Consider the following 21,099-nt stretch of genomic DNA (forward strand, 5'->3'; position numbering starts at 1 on the left):
TGTCAGATTGGATGGAGAGCGTCTGTGAACAGCAATTTGCAAGTCTTGCCACAGATTCTCAATTGGATTTAGGTCTGGACTTTGGCTGGGCCATTCTAACACGTGAATATGCTTTGATCTAAACCATTCCATTGTAGCTCTGGCTGTATGTTTAGGGTTGTTGTCCTGCTGGAAGGTGAACCTCTGCCCCAGTCTCAAGCCTTTTGCAGACTCTAACAGGTTTTCTTTTAAGATTGCCCTGTATTTGGCTCAATCTGTCTTCCCGTCAACTCTGACCGCCTTTCCTGTCCCTGCTGAAGAAAAGCATCCCCTCAACATGATGCTGCCACCACCATGATTCACAGTGGGGATGGTGTGTTCAGGGAGATGTGCAGTGTTAGATTTCTGCCACACATAGAGTTTTGCTTTTAGCCCAAAAAGTAAAATTTTGGTCTCATCTGACCAGAGCACCTTCTTCCACATGTTTGCTGTGTCCCCCACATGGCTGGAGTGCACGACTAAGAGCCCATTCACATTGAGGCGACACGACTTCGGGGGCGACCTGTGAAGTCGCATGCACCGCGACTTCGGCGCAACTTGCAGAGACTTCACATAATGGAAGTCTATGCAAGTCGCTCCGAGGTCACCCCAAAGTAGTACAGGACCCTTTTTCTAAGTCGGAGCGACTTGTGTCGCTCCTATTAGAACGGGTCCTGTACTACTCAATGGACCACGACATACCGCGACTTGTCAGGCTGACAAGTCGCCGGACAAGTCGCGCGAATGTGAATGGGCTCTAATAGTTGTCCTGTGGACAGATTCTCCCACCTGAGCTGTGGATCTCTGCAGCTCCACCAGAGTTACCATGGGCCTTTTGGCTTCTTCTCTAACTAATGCTCTCCTTTCCCAGCCTGTCAGTTTAGGTGGACAGCCATGTCTTGGTAGGTTTGCAGTTGTGCCGTACTCTTTCCATTTTCGGATGATGGATTGAACAGTGCTCTGTGGGATGTTCAAAGCTTGGGATATTTTTTTTTATAACCTAACCCTGCTTTAAACTTGTCCACAACTTTATCCTTGACCTGTCTAGTGTGTTCCTTTCCCTTCCTGATGCTGTTTGTTCACTAAGGTTCTCTAACAAACCTCTGAGGGCTTCACAGAACAGCTGTGTTTATATTGAGTTTAAATTACACACAGGTGGACTCTATGTACTAATTAGGTGACTTCTGAAGGTGATTGGTTCCACTAGATTTTAGTTGGGGGTATCCGAGTAAAAGGAGCTGATTTTAGTTGGGGGAATCAGAGTAAAAGGAGCTGATTTTAGTTGGGGGTATCAGAGTAAAAGGAGCTGAATACAAATGCATTCCGCACTTTTCACATATTTATTTGCAAAAAAATTTGAAAACCATTTATCATTTTCCTTCCGCTTCACAATTATGTGCCACTTGGTTTTGGTCGATCGCATAAAATCCCAATAAAATACATTTATGTTTTTGGTTGTAACATGACAAAATGTGGAAAATGTCAAGGGGTATGAAGATTTGTCAAGGCACTGTAGGCACACAGTTAACCCTTTGATCACCCCTGATGTTAACCCTTTCCCAGCCAGTGTCATTTATACAGTGACAGTGCATATTTTTTAGCACTGATCACAGTATTAGTGTCACTGGTCCCCAAAAGTCAAAAGTGTCAGAATGTCTGTTGCAATATCGCACTCCCGCTATAAGTCACTGATTGCCGCCATTTTCTATTAAAAATAAATAAATTAAAATATCCCTTAGTTTGTAGACACTATAATTTTTAGGCAAACAAATTAATATATGCATATTGGGATTATTTTTTTTACCACAAATATATAGCAGAATACATATTGGTCTAAATTTTTGAAGAATTTTTAATTTTTTTTATTGTATGTTTTATGGCAGAAAGTAAAAAAAGTCGTTCTTTTTTTCAAAACGGTCAGCCTTTGTTTGTTTATAGCGCAAAAAATAAAAACTGCAGCGGTGATCAAATATCACCAAAGGAAAGCTCTGTTTGTGGCACAAAAAATGACATAAATTTTCTTTGGGTACAGCATCACAAGACTGCACAATTGTCAGTTAAAGTAACGCAGTGCGGTACCACAAAAAATGGCCCGGTCATAAAGGGGGGGGGGGGGCAGGGAACTTCCAGAGGTCAACTGGATAGAGGTGCTTGCCCAGCTCCCAACCAAGAAAACTTCAGTAGAGCAATTAGATGACTGTAGTTAGGAAACTTTGAAAAGCTTTATTGAAATAAAAACATCACAGTAAGGAGATATATTAACGCGTTTCAAGGTGATCTGAGTAAGCACCCTTGAGCATGAAATCCGTTAACTGCTTGAATCGTGGTGCTGTTTTTATTGTGATTTTGCATGAATAAAGATTTTCGGAGTTTCCTTATTACAGTGTGCGGCCATCCAATTGCTCTATTACTGTAAAATTTATTGGGCGACTCTCAGGCCAAGAGTCGGTTCAAAATATCAAGCTGTGAGCTTGCTTTAACCCTGTGACTACCAGGACGTTTATAAACTTTACTTTGGCTAGAAAAGGGGCTTAAAAAAAAGAAAGTTTTCAATGGAGTTGATGATGACTTTTAGGATAAAGGAAAGTAGAATGAGTGATATGAGTAATCTGCTGCTGGAGCCCAGACGTCCCATGGAGTATAAAAGGATGAACTCCTGTTTTGGCAGGCTCAGGACTAGGTCCCGGAAATATATATAGCCGTCAGGCTTCATTATGCTGCAGATATAGAGATCATATCTTGTCTTACAATGTTCTGTACATCCAGAGCCTGCCAGGAATGTGGCCGGGGTGGCTTTTGCGGGTTAATGTTCTTTCCAAGCGAGCAACGTGTGAAGAGGCTTTATATCTGACATAGAGACGGTGCAGATTATAGTTGCGTCATATAAGCAAACAATGGAATTGGGGAGCGGTCAAAGTTTGCAGATACGGTTTCGGGATTAAGTGTAAGATTACCTTGGCACCTCCAAAAAAAAATTAGATACACTATATTGTCATCAATATAAGAATGCCTGCCTTTACACACACATGAACTTTAATGGCATCCCAGTTTTAGTCCGTAGGGTTCAATATTGAGTTGGCCCACCCTTTGCAGCTATACCGGCTTCAACTCTTCTGGGAAGGCTGTCCACAAGGTTTAGGAGTGTGTCTATGGGAATGTTTGACCATTCTTCCAGATTCGTATTTGTGAGGTCGATCACTGATGTTGAATGAGGATGCCTGGCTCGGAGTCTCCGCTCTAATTCATCCCAAAGGCGTTCTATCTGGTTGAGGTCAGGACTCTGTACAGGCCATTCAAGTTCTCCACCCCAAACTCGCTCATCCATGTCTTTATGGACCTTGCTTTGTTGGAACAGGAAGGGGCCATCCCCAAAGTGTTCCCACAAAGTTGGGAGCATTAAATTGTGCAAAATGTCTTGGTATGCTGATGCCTTAAGAGTTCCCTTCACTGAAACTAAGGGGCCAAGTCCAACCCCTGAAGAACAACCCCACACTATAATCCCACCCCTCCACACTTCTTGTCAGCATATGAACTGATTGGCTCCTTGTGCTGCTGCTTCTTCTCACATTTCAACCCTGCTGTATGGGGACTGGAAGAGGCTGATAGCAGGTTAAATATATTAAACCTGCACTACCTGCAATAACAAAAAATATATATATATATAATTAAATGATAAAAATAAATGATTACAGGGCTGCATTCTTTTGTTTTTTTTTTTTTTTCTATATCTCCAGGGTGCATCTGGGCACTGTGTGGAGTTATGCAAATTCTTTATTTATTTTTGAAATAAGTGCAGAAAGGTAAGACTCTCTGTCAGGTATTTACTGCTACCTGTGTCCCTATTGGGTGATAAGTGATTTTTCCCTACTTCCTTCAGATCAAAAAGTGATGGGAAGTTTCCTCAACAGAGACAGAACACTGGAAGTGGAACTTCTGACCCTGGACATGTTTTTGTATTTCTGTCTGTGCTTTCCTGTCCCATTTATGGGTGTCAAAGAAACAGGAAGTGGGCAGGAGTTTCTCCTTTGGGGGTCACAGACAGAAATACCTGGTCAAAATTTTAAATCTAATTTCTAGGAATTTAGCTCCTTTGTAGAAAGTGAAGGCACACTATGAGTTAAGTCCAAAGAGGTGCGTGACATCCCCCGAACTTCTCTCTATTATTTACTTCTGAGTGTTTTATTGCACTCGCAGAAGATGGCTATCGCTGTATTTCCGGGAGCCCTACACTGATGCGTCCGGTCTAAGCATCTTTAACATTAGGGTGGGTGCAGCTGCTATGCCTGCCCCTCCCCCCCCTCCCCGCTCAATCACAGCAGCGTTTGTAATAAATATAAAATAACCGTGATCCATATGGCCATCATCCATGATTGCGTAAATAGAAAAAAAGAAAAGGAAAGATTGGACTTTTAAAGCCACAAAAGGAGGGGTAATTAAAATTTTATAAAATGTATACTTTTTATAAAATCCAAGAAAAAGTTAAAAATAATTTACATAAAGACAACCAATACAAGTTAAAAAAAAATCCTATTGGGAATATGTGTAAATACAAAAGGTCCAAATTTGTAGTGCAGGTCTTCAAAGCCGACGCGTTTCGGCACAAGCTTCTTCAGGGCTATACAGACCTTACATTACTTGTCTACAAAAAGATATGTAAAGTATCATTTTTACATGCAGAATACACTTTTTTTCATGTTATACTTTGCTACATTACAGGGTATTGTCACAGACCTGGATAACTGCACATGCAAGGAAAAATCCCTTCTAGGGCAGGCGCCGGGACCATATAATAGAGCGATCATCTGTGCTGTTCAATAAATAGCATCAAACAATTGGATTCATATGGCCATTTGAGACTACAAAACTCAGCCTGACATATGAACTTACTAATATTGGTTGTGTATTAGTCCTCACATACTGGAGTTTGCACAACTTATCATCTATGGGGCAAGTTCCTATCAATAATCCATATATATCATTCAGGGTCATTAATAATAAGCAGTTAGTAATAGGAGTCCCAAGGTTAATGAGAAGATCTTACCTATTAACAGGCTGTACATAGGTAATCAAGATTGACTGCACTATAGAGCCTAGAGGCCATCTGGACAAACATACAATCTTCAGCTACCGCATCAAACCCAGGCTCCGCAGAAGACATCCCAAAAAAGGCATTCCAGGTACTGAAACATGAATGGATACAAATGGCCATAAATATATTGGTCAATAGCATCAGTTTCCTCATATCATAGGATCCGCATATAATACCTTAACGGGCAGGGTTTGTCCACTCAATTTCTCCTAAGTTGTCTGGTGACAAGCATCGGATTTTATATGGTCCCCTCTGTCTGATTTGGCACCAAAAGGCGCCGAACAATGACGCATTATGTCACGAGGGGAGAAGAGAAGCCGCCCCCTACGCGCAACGTCCGTGTCTGACGTCACTTCTGCATACCGACAGTCGGTATGCAGAAATGACGTCAGACGCGGACGTCGCGTATAGGGGCGGCTTCTCTTCTCACCTCATGACATGATGCGCCAAGGGCCCCCCTTTCCTGACCTGCCAGGTTGCATGCTCAGATACGGGTCTGGTGTGGAATTTGGGGGGGACCCCACATTGTTTTCTTTTTTTTTTTAATTTTGGCATTTGCTGGGCAATTGCCAGCATTTTTTTTTTTTTTTTTAACAGCATTCCTTCTCTCTACATTCATCTGTCAATGGGGAAGCCCGCTGACAGATGATTACTCAGGGTTTTAAGGATGCTGGCGGCCGGCTTCCCAGCCCGCTGCTTAACAAACATCTATGTATAAACACAGAATTCGAATCGGTAGATTGTTTTTTGACCGATCTGCATTGTAATCATTCTGAAAAGTTGGAATTAGTTAGAAAATTAATAAATGAAACGATTTTTAGCAAAAACAAAATTTAATTTATCGAAAACAAAACTAAACGAATTCATAAACCAAACTAAACAAATTCCATAACGAAACAAAATTAGCCACTTAAGCCCCGGAAGATTTTACCCCCTTCCTGACCAGAGGGTATTTTGCGATTCGGCACTGCGTGACTTTAACGGACAATTGCGCGGCCGTGCGACGCTGTACCTAAACGAATTTGACGTCCTTTTTTCCCCACAAACAGAGCTTTCTTTTGGTGGTATTTGATCACCTGTGCGATTTTTTGATCACGCGCTATAAACAAAAAAAGAGCGTCAATTTTGCAAAAATAACAATATTTTTCACATTTTTTTATATGAAATCCCCCCAAAAAAAAAAGTAAAAATCAAAATTTTTTAAAATTTTCGGCCAATTTGTTTTATGCTACATATGTTTGGTAAAAAAAATAGCAAAAAGCGTATTTTGATTGGTTTGCGCAAAAGTTATCGCGTTTACTAACAAAGGGAAAGATTTTTGTTGTTTTTTTTTTTTTAACGCGTAATGGCGGCGATCTGCGATTTTTTTTGCGGTACTGCGACATTGGGGCGGACAGATCGGACCCTTGACTGACATTTGTGACACTTTTGGGGTTACCAGTGACATTTCTACAGTAATCAGTGCTATACATATGCACTGTTACTGTAAAAATACACTGGTTGTGAAGGGGTTAACTTTATTTGGAAGGGAGGGGCTGTGTGTATCCCTAGGGGCGTGCTTTCTACTGTGATTGGCTGTGGCTTGAGCTGTAAGGACACTGATCAACGGATCTACATACTAGATCCGTTTTATCAGTGTCTTTACAGCGAGGAGAATGACAGGCAGCTTGTTTACACAAGCTGCCTGACATTCTCCCTCTCCCCCGCCGATCGCCGAGTGACCGGCGGACATCGGGTCCGCTGGTCACACGCGCGGGGGGGTCCGTGACCACGCGGGAGCGGGAGCGCGCCTCCGGGGGCGCGCGCTCGCTCCCTAGACCCTCACAAGCTAGTGACGTAGCCCTACGTCACTTTGCCTGTGAGGGGCTGACTGCCGACGTAGATCGGCGTTAGGCAGTCGGCAAGTGGTTAGTAACATAACGAATCTATCCGAAACTAAACAAATTCTTCTGCTCTGCACATGTCTAGTGTGCCTTCAATTTATACAAAGTAGATGCATTCCTGGAATTTAGCTTTAAGGAGTTGTAAAGTCAGAAGGTTTTTTTAGCTTAATGCATGTGTGCAGGCGCCATGGGCTCCTGCTGCTGTCAATCAAAGTCAGTCAGCCAATGAGAATATAAAGGGGTAGGGCCGGGCCACAGCTCCGTATCTGAATGGACACATGGAGCTGTGACTCGGCTTGCATGCCCCCATAGCAAGCTGCTTGCTTTGGGGGCACCCAACAGGAGGAAGGGGCCAGGAGCATCAAAGAGGGACCAAAAAAGAGGTGGATCCAGGCTGCTCTTTGCAAATCCACTGCAACAGAGCAGTTAAGTATAACATGTTTGTTATTTAAAAAAAAAAAGGCTTTACAATCGCTTGAAGTCTTTCCTGAATAAATAAGGTGACAGAGTTTCTTGAAAGCAAACCTTCGATGAAAAACGGAAGGCCCATTTCCCTGCCAGAGCTTCTGCAAACTTTTGCTGTTACTGTAAAATAAAGTATTTTATTCCGTGACTATGGCGGTGATTCATTTTGTCATGTAGCTTTGTGCTCAGTACATATTGATATGAAGTACTTAGTTTTAAGTGGGTGATAAAGGGCAAAGCCGACCAAAAATGCTTTGCACTCCCGCTAACCCCTTCTTATCGCTTTTTCCTTTTTGCAGTCGCTGGCCTCAAGTGTGGAGACAGATATTGGATCCGTCTGTGAAACTGACAGGGTGCCAAGGCACAAAAAGAAGGAGTGAGTATCGGAATGGGTTCTCTATCGCTCTCAGTGTGTGGGGTTTGTCTATTATTTATGTATTTCTAACCTAAAATCACCTGTGGGCCTTGTTTTTATGGGCTTCAAGAGGAAACATTTTATAAAATCCCTATATAAAAAGTTTATGAGGATCGTATAATGCTTCATTATTCAGTACCCACATCCCAAACTGTTCAAAGGAATGACACCATAATTAATATCATATGAGACATAACGATACCAGATCAATTCAAAATTGTATTTGTTATTATAATATAGGATGTATACAGCCCCAACAATTTGCACTGTTGGCACTGTTTACACTGCTGCCAACTGTTGGCGCTGTATACACTTTGCAGCGCCAATAGTTTTAAACAGTGCTGTACAAAATAGAAGTAGACAGTACGATCACACTACAATTCAATACAAGAAGCTTCATTTATTGTTTAATCATTGTGTCCATTGTTGGAACATAGAAGATGGGAAGGGGCTTTTTTCTTGACACGTTTTGTAGGCCTTGCAACCGCTTGCACCCTTGAGGACAGTAAAAATAGGTTATTGAGCCATGATTTTATTGCCCCCATGTCGCGAATCAGCAGCAGGGATGGCCAAATCTATAAAGCTACACTTAGGAAACTGGGACAAGACCATATACTGTATATTTAAAGTCAGATTTATTTAAATTGAATCCAAAATCTAAATCTAAACACCAGAAAACATAAAGATATGTGTACCAAAACCCCAGTAGCAAAATGCCTGACTAAACAACCTAACAGAGTAGGAGAAAGCCAAACTAGCGAACTGACTATATACAGTATATACAAATGGGGAGCACAGAAAAGCAGAGTAAAACTAGAGGGGCAGGGAACGTATAGGAAGGGGGAACCAAAACTGGGATCAGGAACAAGGTGGAGTAGCAACAAGAAAGCAGGGTTCAGGGTATAAGTACACGGCAACACACACAATCAAGAGCTGGAACATGATAGCAGCAAAGCAAAACACTGGAGGGAAAGGTAGAGGCGGAGCAAAATACCCTCCCAGCAGACAGCTTAAGAAGGAAACTGATTACTGGGATCTGCTGGCTGCTGAGAGGGTATTTCGTTCCACCTCCACATTTTCTCCTCCCTCCAGTGTTTTGCTTTGCTACCAGATGCGCGTTACTGTGTGCGTTGCCTTGTACTTATACCTTGAACCCTGCTTCCTTGTTTCTACTCCTATTTGTTTCTGATCCCAGTTTTGCACCACAAAAAAGAGCAGGAACAGGATAACAACTAGCAGTATCTGTCAGCAAAGGAAAACACTGGAGGGAGGGGGAAATGTAGAAATGCAACTAAATACCCGCCCTACAGCCAGCATCAGGTGGAAACAGATTACTGGGATCTTCTGGCTGGGAGATACCCTCTGGTTGATACCTTAACTATAACCTTCCGCTCTGGAAATAACAGCACCTCCAGCAGGTGATCCAGGTCCTGACACCCAGCTGCCTCCCTTAATCCAACACAGCATCTGCTGGGTGTCGTACACATACCATAATGCTTTGCTTCCGGGCTGCAGCAAAAATGATGCTCCCTGTCATGTTTGAAAGGCAGTACCAACTTTCAGGCAAACAATAAAAAAATGTAATCCTTAATGCAGTGAAAGCCTGCGTTTGAGCACTATGGAAAAGTACTGTGCCCCCAATAACACGCACTGGCTTGCTCAAATTATTGAGATTCAAGAGCTGGAAAATCTGACTATGGTGCTCAGGGAACAAGAAGAAAAGTACTGGAAAGTTTGAACTCCCTATTTTTTTTTATAAAGATCAAATTAAGCTAGCTTCCCAACCATAGGCCGAGGTAAGCTATTGCAACACTTTTTATTTCCTTGAGGTTTAAATGTTCCTCAGGGTGCCAGGCCAGGGAATTGGGTGGGTTTCTTCCCTTACCCACCCCTTCACCTTTTTTCTTTCCTTTTGGTGCCCCCCCCTCCTTTCTCTATCCCTCTTGTCACCCATTCCCTCCCACTTTTTATCTTTTCCACTGGGACTAAGTGTTCGTTTTTCCCCGTATATTGTATAACAAAACAAAAATTATTATAAGGAAACCGTATATTCCAAGGGTATGTGCAAGAGTACAGATATCAAATACTGATCACACCTGAGCCCAACACCTTCGATCCATTTGTATTTGACTTTGTTTTGGTGTGCAATGTTGGCTGCATTTTATGCTGATATGTACAGTATCTCACAAAAGTGAGTACACCCCTCACATTTTTGTAAATATTTTATTATATCTTTTCATGTGACAACACTGAAGAAATTACACTTTGCTACAATGTAAAGTAGTGAGTGTACAGCTTGTATAACAGTGTAAATTTACTGTCCCCTCAAAATAACTCCATACACAGCCATTAATGTCTAAACCGCTGGCAACAAAAGTGAGTACACACCTAAGGTAAAACATCCAAATTGAGCCCAAAGTGTCAATATTTTGTGTGGCCACCATTATTTTCCAACACTGCCTTAACCCTCTTGGGCATGGAGTTCACCAGAGCTTCACAGGTTGCCACTGGAGTCCTCTTCCACTCCTCCATGATGACATCACGGAGCTGGTGGATGTTAGAGACCTTTTGCTTCTCCACCTTCCATTTGAGGATGGCCCACAGATGCTCCATAGGGTTTAAGTCGTGAGACATGCTTGACCAGTCCATCACCTTTACCCTCAGATTCTTTAGCAAGGCAGTGGTCATCTTGGAGGTGTGTTTGGAGTCGTTATCATATTGGAATACTGCCCTGCGGCCCAGTCCTTGAAGGGAGGGGATCATGCTCTGCTTCAGTATTTCACAGTTCATGTTGGCATTCATGGTTCCCTCAATGAACTGTAGCTCCCTAGTGCCGGCAGAACTTGACTGTAGACAAGACACACTTGTCTTTGTACTCCTCACCTGGTTGCCGCCACACATGCTTGACACCATCTGAACCAAATAAGTTTATCTTGGACTCATCAGACCACAGGCCATTGTTCCAATAATCCATGTCCTTAGTCTGCTTGTCTTTAACAAAGTGTTTGTGGGCTTTCTTGTGTATCATCTTTAGAAGAGGCTTCCTTCTGGGACGACAGCCATGCAGACCAATTTAATGCAATGTGCAGCGTATGGTCTGAGCACTGACAGGCTGACCCCCCACCCCTTCAACCTCGGCAGCAATGCTTGCAGCACTCAGATGTCTATTTCCCAAAGACAACCTGTGGATATGACACTGAGCATGTGCACTCAACTGCTTTGGTCGACCATGGCGAGGCCTGTTCTGAGTGGAGCCTGTCCTGTTAAACTGCTGTATGGTCTTAGCCACTGTGCTGCAGCTCAGTTTCAGGGTCTTGGCAATTTCCTCTAGCCTAGGCCATCTTTATGTAGAGTAAAATTATTTTTTTCAGATCCCCAGAGAGTTCTTTGCCATGAGGTGCCATGTTTAACTTCCAGTGACCAGTATGAGAGAGTGAGAGCGATAACACCAAATTTAACACACCTGTCCCCCCCATTCACACCTGAGACCTTGTAACACTAACAAGTCACATGACACTGGGTAGGGAAAATGGCTAATTGGGCCCAATTTGGATATTTTTACTTAGTGGTGTACTCACTTTTGTTGCCAGCGGTTTAGACATTAATTGCTGTGTGTTTAGTTATTTTGAGGGGACAGCAAATTGACACTGTTATACAAGATGTACACTCACTACCTTACATTGTAGCAAAGTATCATTTCTTCACATGAAAAGATATAATAAAATATTTACAAAAATGTGAGGGGTGTACTCACTTTTGTGAGATACTGTATGTGTTGAAAGAACATGTTATTCCTCTTCTAAATAAAGCACCTCAAAAAAAAAAAAAGAAAAAAAGAAAGGCAGTGCTACACCAAACCTGACCCATTCAAGTGGTTGCCGTGTGGTGGCACAGGCTTGCAGGGTTAAAACAGGAGAAGGCGAAATATCCCCCCTTAGCTACCTGACAAACGTGCCCTGAAAACAGAAGTAAACCCATCGATTTAACAGTTTCAAAAAACAGTTACATTCCCGACACATGCTGGGAATAGAACTGTCATGTTGGTTGTGTTCACAACCAAACTGTCAAACCATCCAATGGCTGGTGTCATAACTGATCACATGTGCCGCATCATGGCAGTTGAAGATTAAACCTATGCCAAGATGGCAGCTTCCTTGGCAGAAAACAATAGGAGAGTTTACTTCCACTTTAAAGACAAGCTACCGTGGAACCCTTTTTAGTAGGGCGGCAAAGGCTGCCACAAGTGTAAAGGAGCCGAACGGTCTTCAGGTCCTTCTCAGTTTCAAAGTTGGGTACTAGGTTAAGTGGTGTAGCCTTGATGAACAATGTCCAATCCACACTGTGTATCCAGAAAAGGGCAGGCACCTTCCAAAACTAATTTATGTGGTCCTAAGTACATCAAGCTGATGTTTCCAGTGTTTTACAAAAACTAGAGGAATACAAAAAATATTTTAACAGTACAATATTGGGATTATTCGGAACTGGTAAAGTCCCATTTATTAGTAATAGTGTCATTCCTTATTGAAAAGTGTTTTTCTAGTTTTAGGAACACTCACCAAGGCCTCCCCCTATCTTCTCATTTTGGCAAATAAGTACATAGTAGGCATTACTTGCACCATTGTCTGGATACCATTGGTTGCCACCACTTCACAATTGTCCTAAAAGAATTGTATTGAAAATACCCACAAATGCCTTTCAAGTGAGCATATATAGTCCATAAACTATCGGTGGCCCACCGTTGAAATAGATCAGTTTGTGTAATTTATACTGATGTGCCAAATAACAATAAATTACAGTGCATGCCCCTATGAAATGCAACATACAGTGCCTTGTGAAAGTATTCGGCCCCCTTGAACTTTTCGACCTTTTGCCACATTTCAGGCTTCAAACATAAAGATATAAAACTGTAATTTTTTGTGAAGAATCAACAAGTGGGACACAATCATGAAGTGGAACAAAATTTATTGGATGTTTCAAACTTTTTTAACAAATAAAAAACTGAAAAATTGGGCGTGCAAAATTATTCAGCCCCCTTAAGTTAATACTTTGAAGCGCCACCTTTTGCTGCGATTACAGCTGTAAGTCGCTTGGGGTATGTCTCTATCAGTTTTGCACATCGAGAGACTGAAATTTTTGCCCATTCCTCCTTGCAAAACAGCTCGAGCTCAGTGAGGTTGGATGGAGAGCATTTGTGAACAGCAGTTTTCAGTTCTTTCCACAGATTTTTGATTGGATTCAGGTCTGGACTTTCACTTGGCCATTCTAACACCTGGATATGTTTATTTGTGAACCATTTCATTGTAGATTTTGCTTTATGTTTTGTATCATTGTCTTGTTGGAAGACAAATCTCCGTCCCAGTCTCTGGTCTTTTGCAGACCCATCAGGTTTTCTTCCAGAATGGTCCTGTATTTGGCTCCATCCATCTTCCCATTAATTTTAACCATATTCCCTGTCCCTGCTGAAGAAAAGCAGGCCCAAACCATGATGCTGCCACCACCATGTTTGGCATTGGGGATGGTGTGTTCAGGGTGATGAGCTGTGTTGATTTTACGCCAAACATAACGTTTTGCATTGTTGCCATAAAGTTTGATTTTGGTTTCATCTGACCAGAGCACCTTCTTCCACATGTTTGGTGTGTCTCCCAGGTGGCTTGTGGCAAACTTTAAACGACACTTTTTATGGATATCTTTAAGAAATGGCTTTCTTCTTGCCACTCTTCCATAAAGGCCAGATTTGTGCAGTATACAACTGATTGTTGTCCTATGGACAGAGTCTCCCACCTCAGCTGTAGATCTCTGCAGTTCATCCAGAGTGATCATGGGCCTCTTGGCTGCATCTCTGATCAGTCTTCTCCTTGTATGAGCTGAAGGTTTAGAGGGACGGCCAGGTCTTCGTAGATTTGCAGTGGTCTGATACTCCTTCCATTTCAATATTATCGCTTGCACAGTGCTCCTTGGGATGTTTAAAGCTTGGGAAATCTTTTTGTATCCAAATCCGGCTTTAAACTTCTCCACAACAGTATCTCGGACCTGCCTGGTGTGTTCCTTGTTCTTCATGATGCTCTCTGTGCTTTAAACGGACCTCTGAGACTATCACAGTGCAGGTGCATTTATACGGAGACTTGATTACACACAGGTGGATTCTATTTATCATCATTAGTCATTTAGGTCAACATTGGATCATTCAGAGATCCTCACTGAATTTCTGGAGAGAGTTTGCTGCACTGAAATTATAGGGGCTGAATACTTTTGCACGCCCAATGTTTAAGTTTTTTATTTGTTACCAAAGTTTGAAATATCCAATTAATTTCGTTCCACTTCATGTTTGTGTCCCACTTGTTGATTCTTCACAAAAAATTACAGTTTTATATCTTTATGTTTGAAGCCTGAAATGTGGCAAAAGGTCGCAAAGTTCAAAGTTCACGAATACTTTCGCAAGGCACTGTATGTACGTCAGAAATTGTAGAATCCCTATTTGGGACATATCTCAGGAAGGTTGCAACTTAGGTGCCAAGTAATTGAAAAGATTGCATACGTTTTTCTCACTATGCTCCACCGATCGTATATCAGGCCCGGGTTGTTTGACACGCATTTGCAGTTATAAGGTCTTTGCGCTTTTTTATTCCCCCAGAGATTGCTTTCTGCTGAACAGTGTTTGCAAAGCTGTCTCCAAAGCTTCACAAACATTAACAAAAGCACCATGAACGCTTGCAAGACACGTGTCAACATTGCCAGTGTTCTGAGAATTGCTATGCAAGATTAATACCCTTTTAAATGAGGTCTTTCTGTCGATGCCCCTCGTTATCTGATGTCCAATTAAACACAATGGGGCCAGTTTAGCAGGACACTAATAAACCTGCTAGAATTTTTTTTGGATTGTTGAAGGGAAGTGGATCATCCAAAGGGAACTCCACAAACATGGACATAAATACTAGCATTAGTGTATAAATTAATTCTGCTCATCATGTCCTGTAAGCACCACTGCTATACCTGAAAAAAATGTTTTAGCCGTGATATATAATAATGTTATAGTTTTTTATTATAAAGGATTTATAGCGCATCAACAGTTTGGGCAATTACAAAACAGTGGACTTTATATAAAACAAAAAAAAATTGAGACGGTACAGTTACAGAAAAATTAAGTACAAGAGGGTTAGGGTGGGTCCTGTTTTTGAGAACTTACAATCTAAAAGGAAGGGGCAAGTGACAAAATGTAATAACTCTGTGGATATTAGTTGATGGAAAAGTACAATTTCAATTTTTAGATAGGGTGATAGGCTTCCCTAAAGAGATGAGTTTTCAAAGAGCATCCAAAGGCTGACAAAGTAGGAGATAGCCAAACAGATGGGGGTAGGGAGTTCCAGAGGATGGGAGAAGCTCTGGAGAAGCCCTGGAGCTAAAAAAAAGTGAGGAGGTAACAATGCAGCTAGATAGCAGGAGGTCTTAGGAGAGAAGAGGACAGTTAGGGTGATATTTTAAGTTTTCAGGGATTGTCTAAAGCTGGGCAGGGTAGGAGATAGCTGAACAAATTGAGTTAGGGAGTGCCAGAGGATGAAAAGACTCTATAGAAGTCCTGGAGGCAAACATGGGAGCAGGCGATGAGGTGATTGGATAGAAGGAGGTCTTGGGAGGAGAGAAGAGGACAGTTAGGGCGATATTTTGAGTTTTCAGGGATTGCATAGTGCGTAAGCTGGACAGTGTAGGACATAGATAAACAGTTAGGGAGTCCCAGAGGATGGGAGTGATCTAGTGAAGTCCTGGAGGTAAGCATGGGAGGAAGTGATTAAATGTCTGGAGGCCTAGGGAGGAGTAAAGAGGACAGATAGGGTAATATTTCAAGTTTTCAGGGTTGTCTAAAGCTGGACGGGGTAGGAGATAGCTGGACACATTGGGGTAGGGAGTTCCAGAGGGTGGAAAGACTCTAGAGAAGTCCTGGAGGCAAGCATTGGGGGAGGTAATTAGATAGCAGAAGGTCTTCTGAGAAAAGAAGAGGTCTTGGGGGAGAGAGAAGATGGCAGTTAGGTTGACATTTTGAGTTTTCAGGGATTATCTAAAGCTGGATAGAGTAGGACATACAGTTTTAGGTAGGAAGTTCCAGATGATGGGAGAGGCTGTGAAGAAGTCCTGGAGGCAAGCATGGGAGAAAGTGACAAGGGGCCTAAAGAGAAGGAGGTTTTGGGAGGAGAGAATAGGTATTGGAAGGACAGAAGAGGAAAATTAGGGTAATATTAGAAATTTCAGGGATTGTCTAAAGGTAGACCGAGTAGGACAGATTTTGATAGGGAGTTCCAAAGAATGGGAGAGGCTCTGGAGAAGTTCTGGAGGCAAGCATGGTAAAAGGTGACAAGGGACCTTGAGAGCAGGAGGTCTTTGGAAAAGAGAAGCGCTATTGGAAGGACAGTTTGAGATAATGTTAGTGATGTGGCTGGGGGCAGAGTTGTTAGTATTTTGAAATGTATTAATTGGGTGAGCAGAAGCCAGTGGAGGGATTGGCAGAAAGGGGAGGTGGACACTGAACGGTTGGCAAGGTGGATGCATCTGGCAGCAGCATTCAGGATAGACTGAAGGGGAGGATAGCCTGTGTAAAAATAGGCAAACTAGGAGGGAGTTAACAATAGTCGAAGCAAGAGATAACAAGGGAGTGAATATCAATAAGTATCCTGGTGGTGCCATTGGTTAAGAACAGGAATATTTTGGAAATGTTATCGAGTTGTAGGCGGCATTTATGTATGTAAATGTATATTTACAGTATATACAAATAGTTACATACGTACACACATAAATGAAATGTTTATATGTTATATGACTTCGGTTTTCTCTATCGCAGACAGAAGCACAAAAGAAGCCATTTGTCTCTGTTCCGACTGTGGCCATCTCATTCATCTCATATTACACGGTAATACCTCGTATAATTTAAATGTATATTTTATGCATTGTGTCTCATTGTGTTTTCAGTGAGCATTCATTTCTGTTGTGAAGCTTATCAAGAAGTGATTTGAAATGTGAGTTTAGCGTTTTGATGTATGTAGTCTTCCATATTTTCATGATTATAATTCATGCCTAGATAAGTGGGCACTCCCTCTAGTGGCTGTCTGTATGTCATGCAGTCAGGATATGTGAAAGTCATTTAGAGCCTTTTTTTTTAATTTTTTTTTATTTAAGTCTATCTGTAGATTAAAGGGGGGCAGTGAAGCATTGTCATTGTGCAGCACTACTAAGGTGCCAGCACATGTAATGAGCAAATATGATTGTTCCCAATTTATTTACTATGTATTCATATTGTTTTAAAAAAAAAAAAAACATATTAAGGATTTAACCACTTTACCGCTGCTCACTAGAGCTCTACTGCGGCGAAGTGGCTCTTGTAGGTCTGACGACGTAGACCTACGTCGACACGCGCGCGCGCCACCGGAGGCTCGCTCCCACTGTATTCAGTCACAGCGGGAGTCGGGCCAGGGGAGGAGCAGCGGCTATCCCCGCTGCTCTTCCCCGATCGTCGGGGAATCGAGTGTGGAGATCCGCCCGCTTGTGTAAACAAAGCGGGCAGATCTCCTAAGTGACAGGCAGGGTCAGATTGCAGGGTTCAGCATAGTTGAACCTTCGATCTGTCCCTGTGTCACTCAGTCACCTCCCCCCACACACGTCAGTAAGCACCAGGCATACATTAACCCCTCCCTCTCCAATAAATTTAACCCCTTCCCTGCCAGTGTCATTTTTACAGTAACAGTGCATATGTATAGCACTGATTACTGTAGTAATGTCACTGGTAACCCCAAAAGTGTCAAAAATGTCAGTCAAGGGTCCGATCTGTCCGCCGCAATGTCGCAGTCCCGCAAAAAAAAATCGCAGATCGCCGCCATTACTCGTTAAAAAAAAAAAAAACACCAAAAACGACAGAAATCTTTCCCTTAGTTAGTAAACGCAATAACTTTTGCGCAAACCAATCAAAACATGCTTATTGCGATTTTTTTTACCAAAAATATGTAGCAGAAAACAAATTGGCCTAAAATGATAAAAACTTTTGATTTTTACCTTTTTTTGGGGGGGAATTTCATATAAAAAAATGTGAAAAATATTGTTATTTTTACAAAATTGTCGCTCTTTTTTTGTTTATAGCACAAAAAGTAAAAATTGCAGAGGTGATCAAATACCACCAAAAGAAAGCTCTGTTTGTGGGGAAAAAAAAATTTGTTTGGGTACGTCGTTGCACGACCGCGCAATTGTCAGTTAAAGTCGCACAGTGCCGAAAAAGTGGCCTGGACGTAAGACAGCAAAATCCTCTGGTGGTAAAGTGGTTAACCTGCTACCATGTTATCTGCAGTAACTATAACAGCTCTAGGCTTTCTCCGGCTGCACAATATGAGTCATATGGTTGCTGATGAACGGCCTGTGTTCAGGTGGGGCCACTGATTGGTCAGCTTTGCTTGAATGCACTCATTGATGGTACAAATCTCGCTGCTACAGCTAGGGATAGAAGCTGGAGGCAGCCTGTAGCTACTGATAATACAGTAAGTAATACAGGGCTGTATGGCTATTGTAGGTGGAAAGAACATTCTAACAGCAACCGTGGAGGAGAGTCGACCAATCAGCCATAACATTCTGACAACTGACAGGCAAAGTGTATAACATTGTTTATATAGTTACATAGTAGTTGAGGTTGAATGACAACAGTCAATCCAGTTCAACCTGTGCAGGTGATCTCATTACAATGGCATCTGAAAGCGGGTAGGATATTTAAGGTAGCAAGTAACCATGGTATACCTGAACTTGATAAGTTAAAAGCAGAAAAAATGGGCAAGTGTAAGGATTTCAATGACTTTGACAAGGGCTAGACTTTGCAAAGGTAAGACCAGTGTTTCTCAACTCTGGTCCTCAGGGCACACTAACAGGCCAGATTTTAAGTATTACCTTGGGGAAATGCAGACTAAAATACTGCAATCTCTGAGCAGCAAATGACATCACCTGTGATGTATTTCAGTTTTCTTGCAAACCTGGCCTGTTAGTGGGTCCTGAGGACCGGAGTTGAGAAACACTGGGCTAGACGACTGGGTCAGAGCAATTCCAAAATTGCAGCTCTCGTGGGATGTTCCTGGTCAGTTGTGGTCAGGACCAACCCGGAAAACCAGCTGCAGGGTCATGAGTGGCCAAGGCTCATCGATGCCTGTGGGGAGTGAAGTCTGGCCCGTGTAGTCCAATCCAATAAAAGAGTTACTGTAGATCAAATTGCTTAAAAAGAGAACTGCTGGTTCAGATAGGTGCATTGCAGTTTGTTGCATATGGGGCTTTAGACACGGTCAGGTTGCCCATGCTGACCACAGCCAAAAGTGGCTACGATGGGCATCTGAGCACCAGAACTGGACCACATAGCAATAGAAGAAGGTGACCTAGTCTGATGAATCATATATTTCTTTAACATCATGTGGATGGCCGGGTGTGTGTGCAACACTTACCTGGGGAAGAGATGACACTAGGATGCACTACGGGAAGAAGGCAAGATGGCGGAGGCAGTGTGATGCTTTGTTTAATGGCGTCCATGCTTCAACAGGTCAGGACTGTTGTGGCGGTAAAAGGAGGACCTACTCAGTGTTGGGTTAGTGGTCATGTTATGGTGAGTGGTCAAATGTAATGACTGATCGGTTCATGTCCCATAATGCAGGGCTCAAACTTTCATGTCCTGCACTACTACCAGGCCTTAAGAGTAAAGCCCCGTACACACGTACCGATTGTCGGCCGTAAATATTCGGCCGACGGCCGGTTGTAGGCTTGTTAGTATGATGCTTCCGACAGCCGACAGCGCATTTTCAGCCGAACAGAATCTGTCGTGCAGGCATTAAAATTTTTGTTGGCCAACACCAGAAAGGCCGATTGTTCGCCAGTCAGTACAGATTTCGGCCGACAGACAGCAGATTAGCAAGACTGGGCATGCTCAGAGAAGAAAAAAGCCAAGGAAAGTTAACCGTCACATGACATCACTTCTGCAGTCGGCTGTTGTTGGCCGAAAAAATTTGTGTGCAGTCTTTTGCAGTTTTCAACAGACAAGACAGCCCTGGACAAAAGACAGCCGATCGTTCGGCCAACGATCAGTACGTGTGTACGGGGCTTTACTCGCCACCAGTTGCCTCACCCAGCCCCTACCCTGCCCCTAATTCTGCCAATAAACACGCCCTCGTAAATTATCTCATGACATTATACTGTTAAATATTTTATTTGTTTGATTACAAATAGGTTACAAAAATAAATATTAACAACAACTTTAACAAAATTAACATTTAGCAATGTAAACACAAAACGAAAATAAGTGCTTTACATCAACAGGGAAACAAAATATTAAAGTGTTACTAAACCCACAAAAGTAAAATCAGTCTGTATATACAGTAAAGCATGCTTGTTATACTCACTGTGGAACCTAAGGAATAATCCTCCGCATTGTGTAAAAAGGCTGTTTGATTCTGTATGCACAGATCCCCCTTCTTGCATTGCTCCAATGTCCGGATAAGACCGAGTTACTGGAGTCAGGCTGCACATGCTCAGTTTGGTGTGTTATCGCTAGAGAGTTTTTTTTTTTCTTGGGAGAGTGCATGTGATCAGCACGGGGCCAATCAGCACTGTCCAGACAGAGGGTCAGGGGTCCTTTATCTTGATAGGACAGCCAGTGTTATATGAAAACCCCTCCTACAAGCTTTAACCAGGCACTGATAGTAGAAGTCACAAGACTGCTATATACTGCCGATGAGAAAAGGTATTTAGCAGTTTATATTTACTAAAATAAGGGGGGATATGATATCAATGTACAAATACTGTACTGGCGACCCTAGCATAAGGAAGAAACTATTCAGAGAAAGGAGATACAATAAGACACGTGGCCACTCACTAAAACTAGAGAAAAGGCGGTTTAACCTTAAAATGCGTAAGGGGTTCTTCACTGTAAGAGCGGTAAGGATGTGGAATTCTCTTCCACAAGCAGTCGTATCAGCAGGGAGCATCGATAGTTTCAAAAAACTATTAGATGGGCACCTTAAAGACCACAACATACAGGAGTATACAATGTACAGTTAAAAGAAAACACACATACACATCATAGGTTGAACTGGATGGACTGATGTCTTTTTTTCAACCGCACTAACTATGTAACTATGCATGCCATATCGCAAAAAATGGCCTGGTCATGAAGGGGGGGGGGGGGTAAATATTTCAGGGGCAAGTGGTTAACAAGGCAGTAATGATGTGTA

At 42.4% G+C, this 21,099-nt stretch overlaps 1 protein-coding gene across 2 annotated transcripts in view; it reads left to right on the forward strand.

The window, feature by feature from the left end:
• The window catches only part of LOC309560910 (regulator of G-protein signaling 3-like), a 254,393-nt gene that overhangs the window by 147,697 nt on the left and 85,597 nt on the right, over positions 1 to 21,099 (forward strand). For both annotated transcript variants that reach the window (XM_082264600.1, XM_082264599.1), the window contains exons 3-4: positions 7,755 to 7,831; positions 16,698 to 16,766. In XM_082264600.1, coding sequence (XP_082120726.1) covers positions 7,755 to 7,831; positions 16,698 to 16,766 — 146 coding nt within the window. The remainder of the gene's footprint in view (positions 1 to 7,754; positions 7,832 to 16,697; positions 16,767 to 21,099) is intronic.

The sequence above is a fragment of the Pelophylax lessonae genome, assembly GCF_965119305.1.
Source record: "Pelophylax lessonae genome assembly, chromosome: 7".
In the NCBI taxonomy this organism is placed as follows: Eukaryota; Metazoa; Chordata; class Amphibia; order Anura; family Ranidae; genus Pelophylax; species Pelophylax lessonae.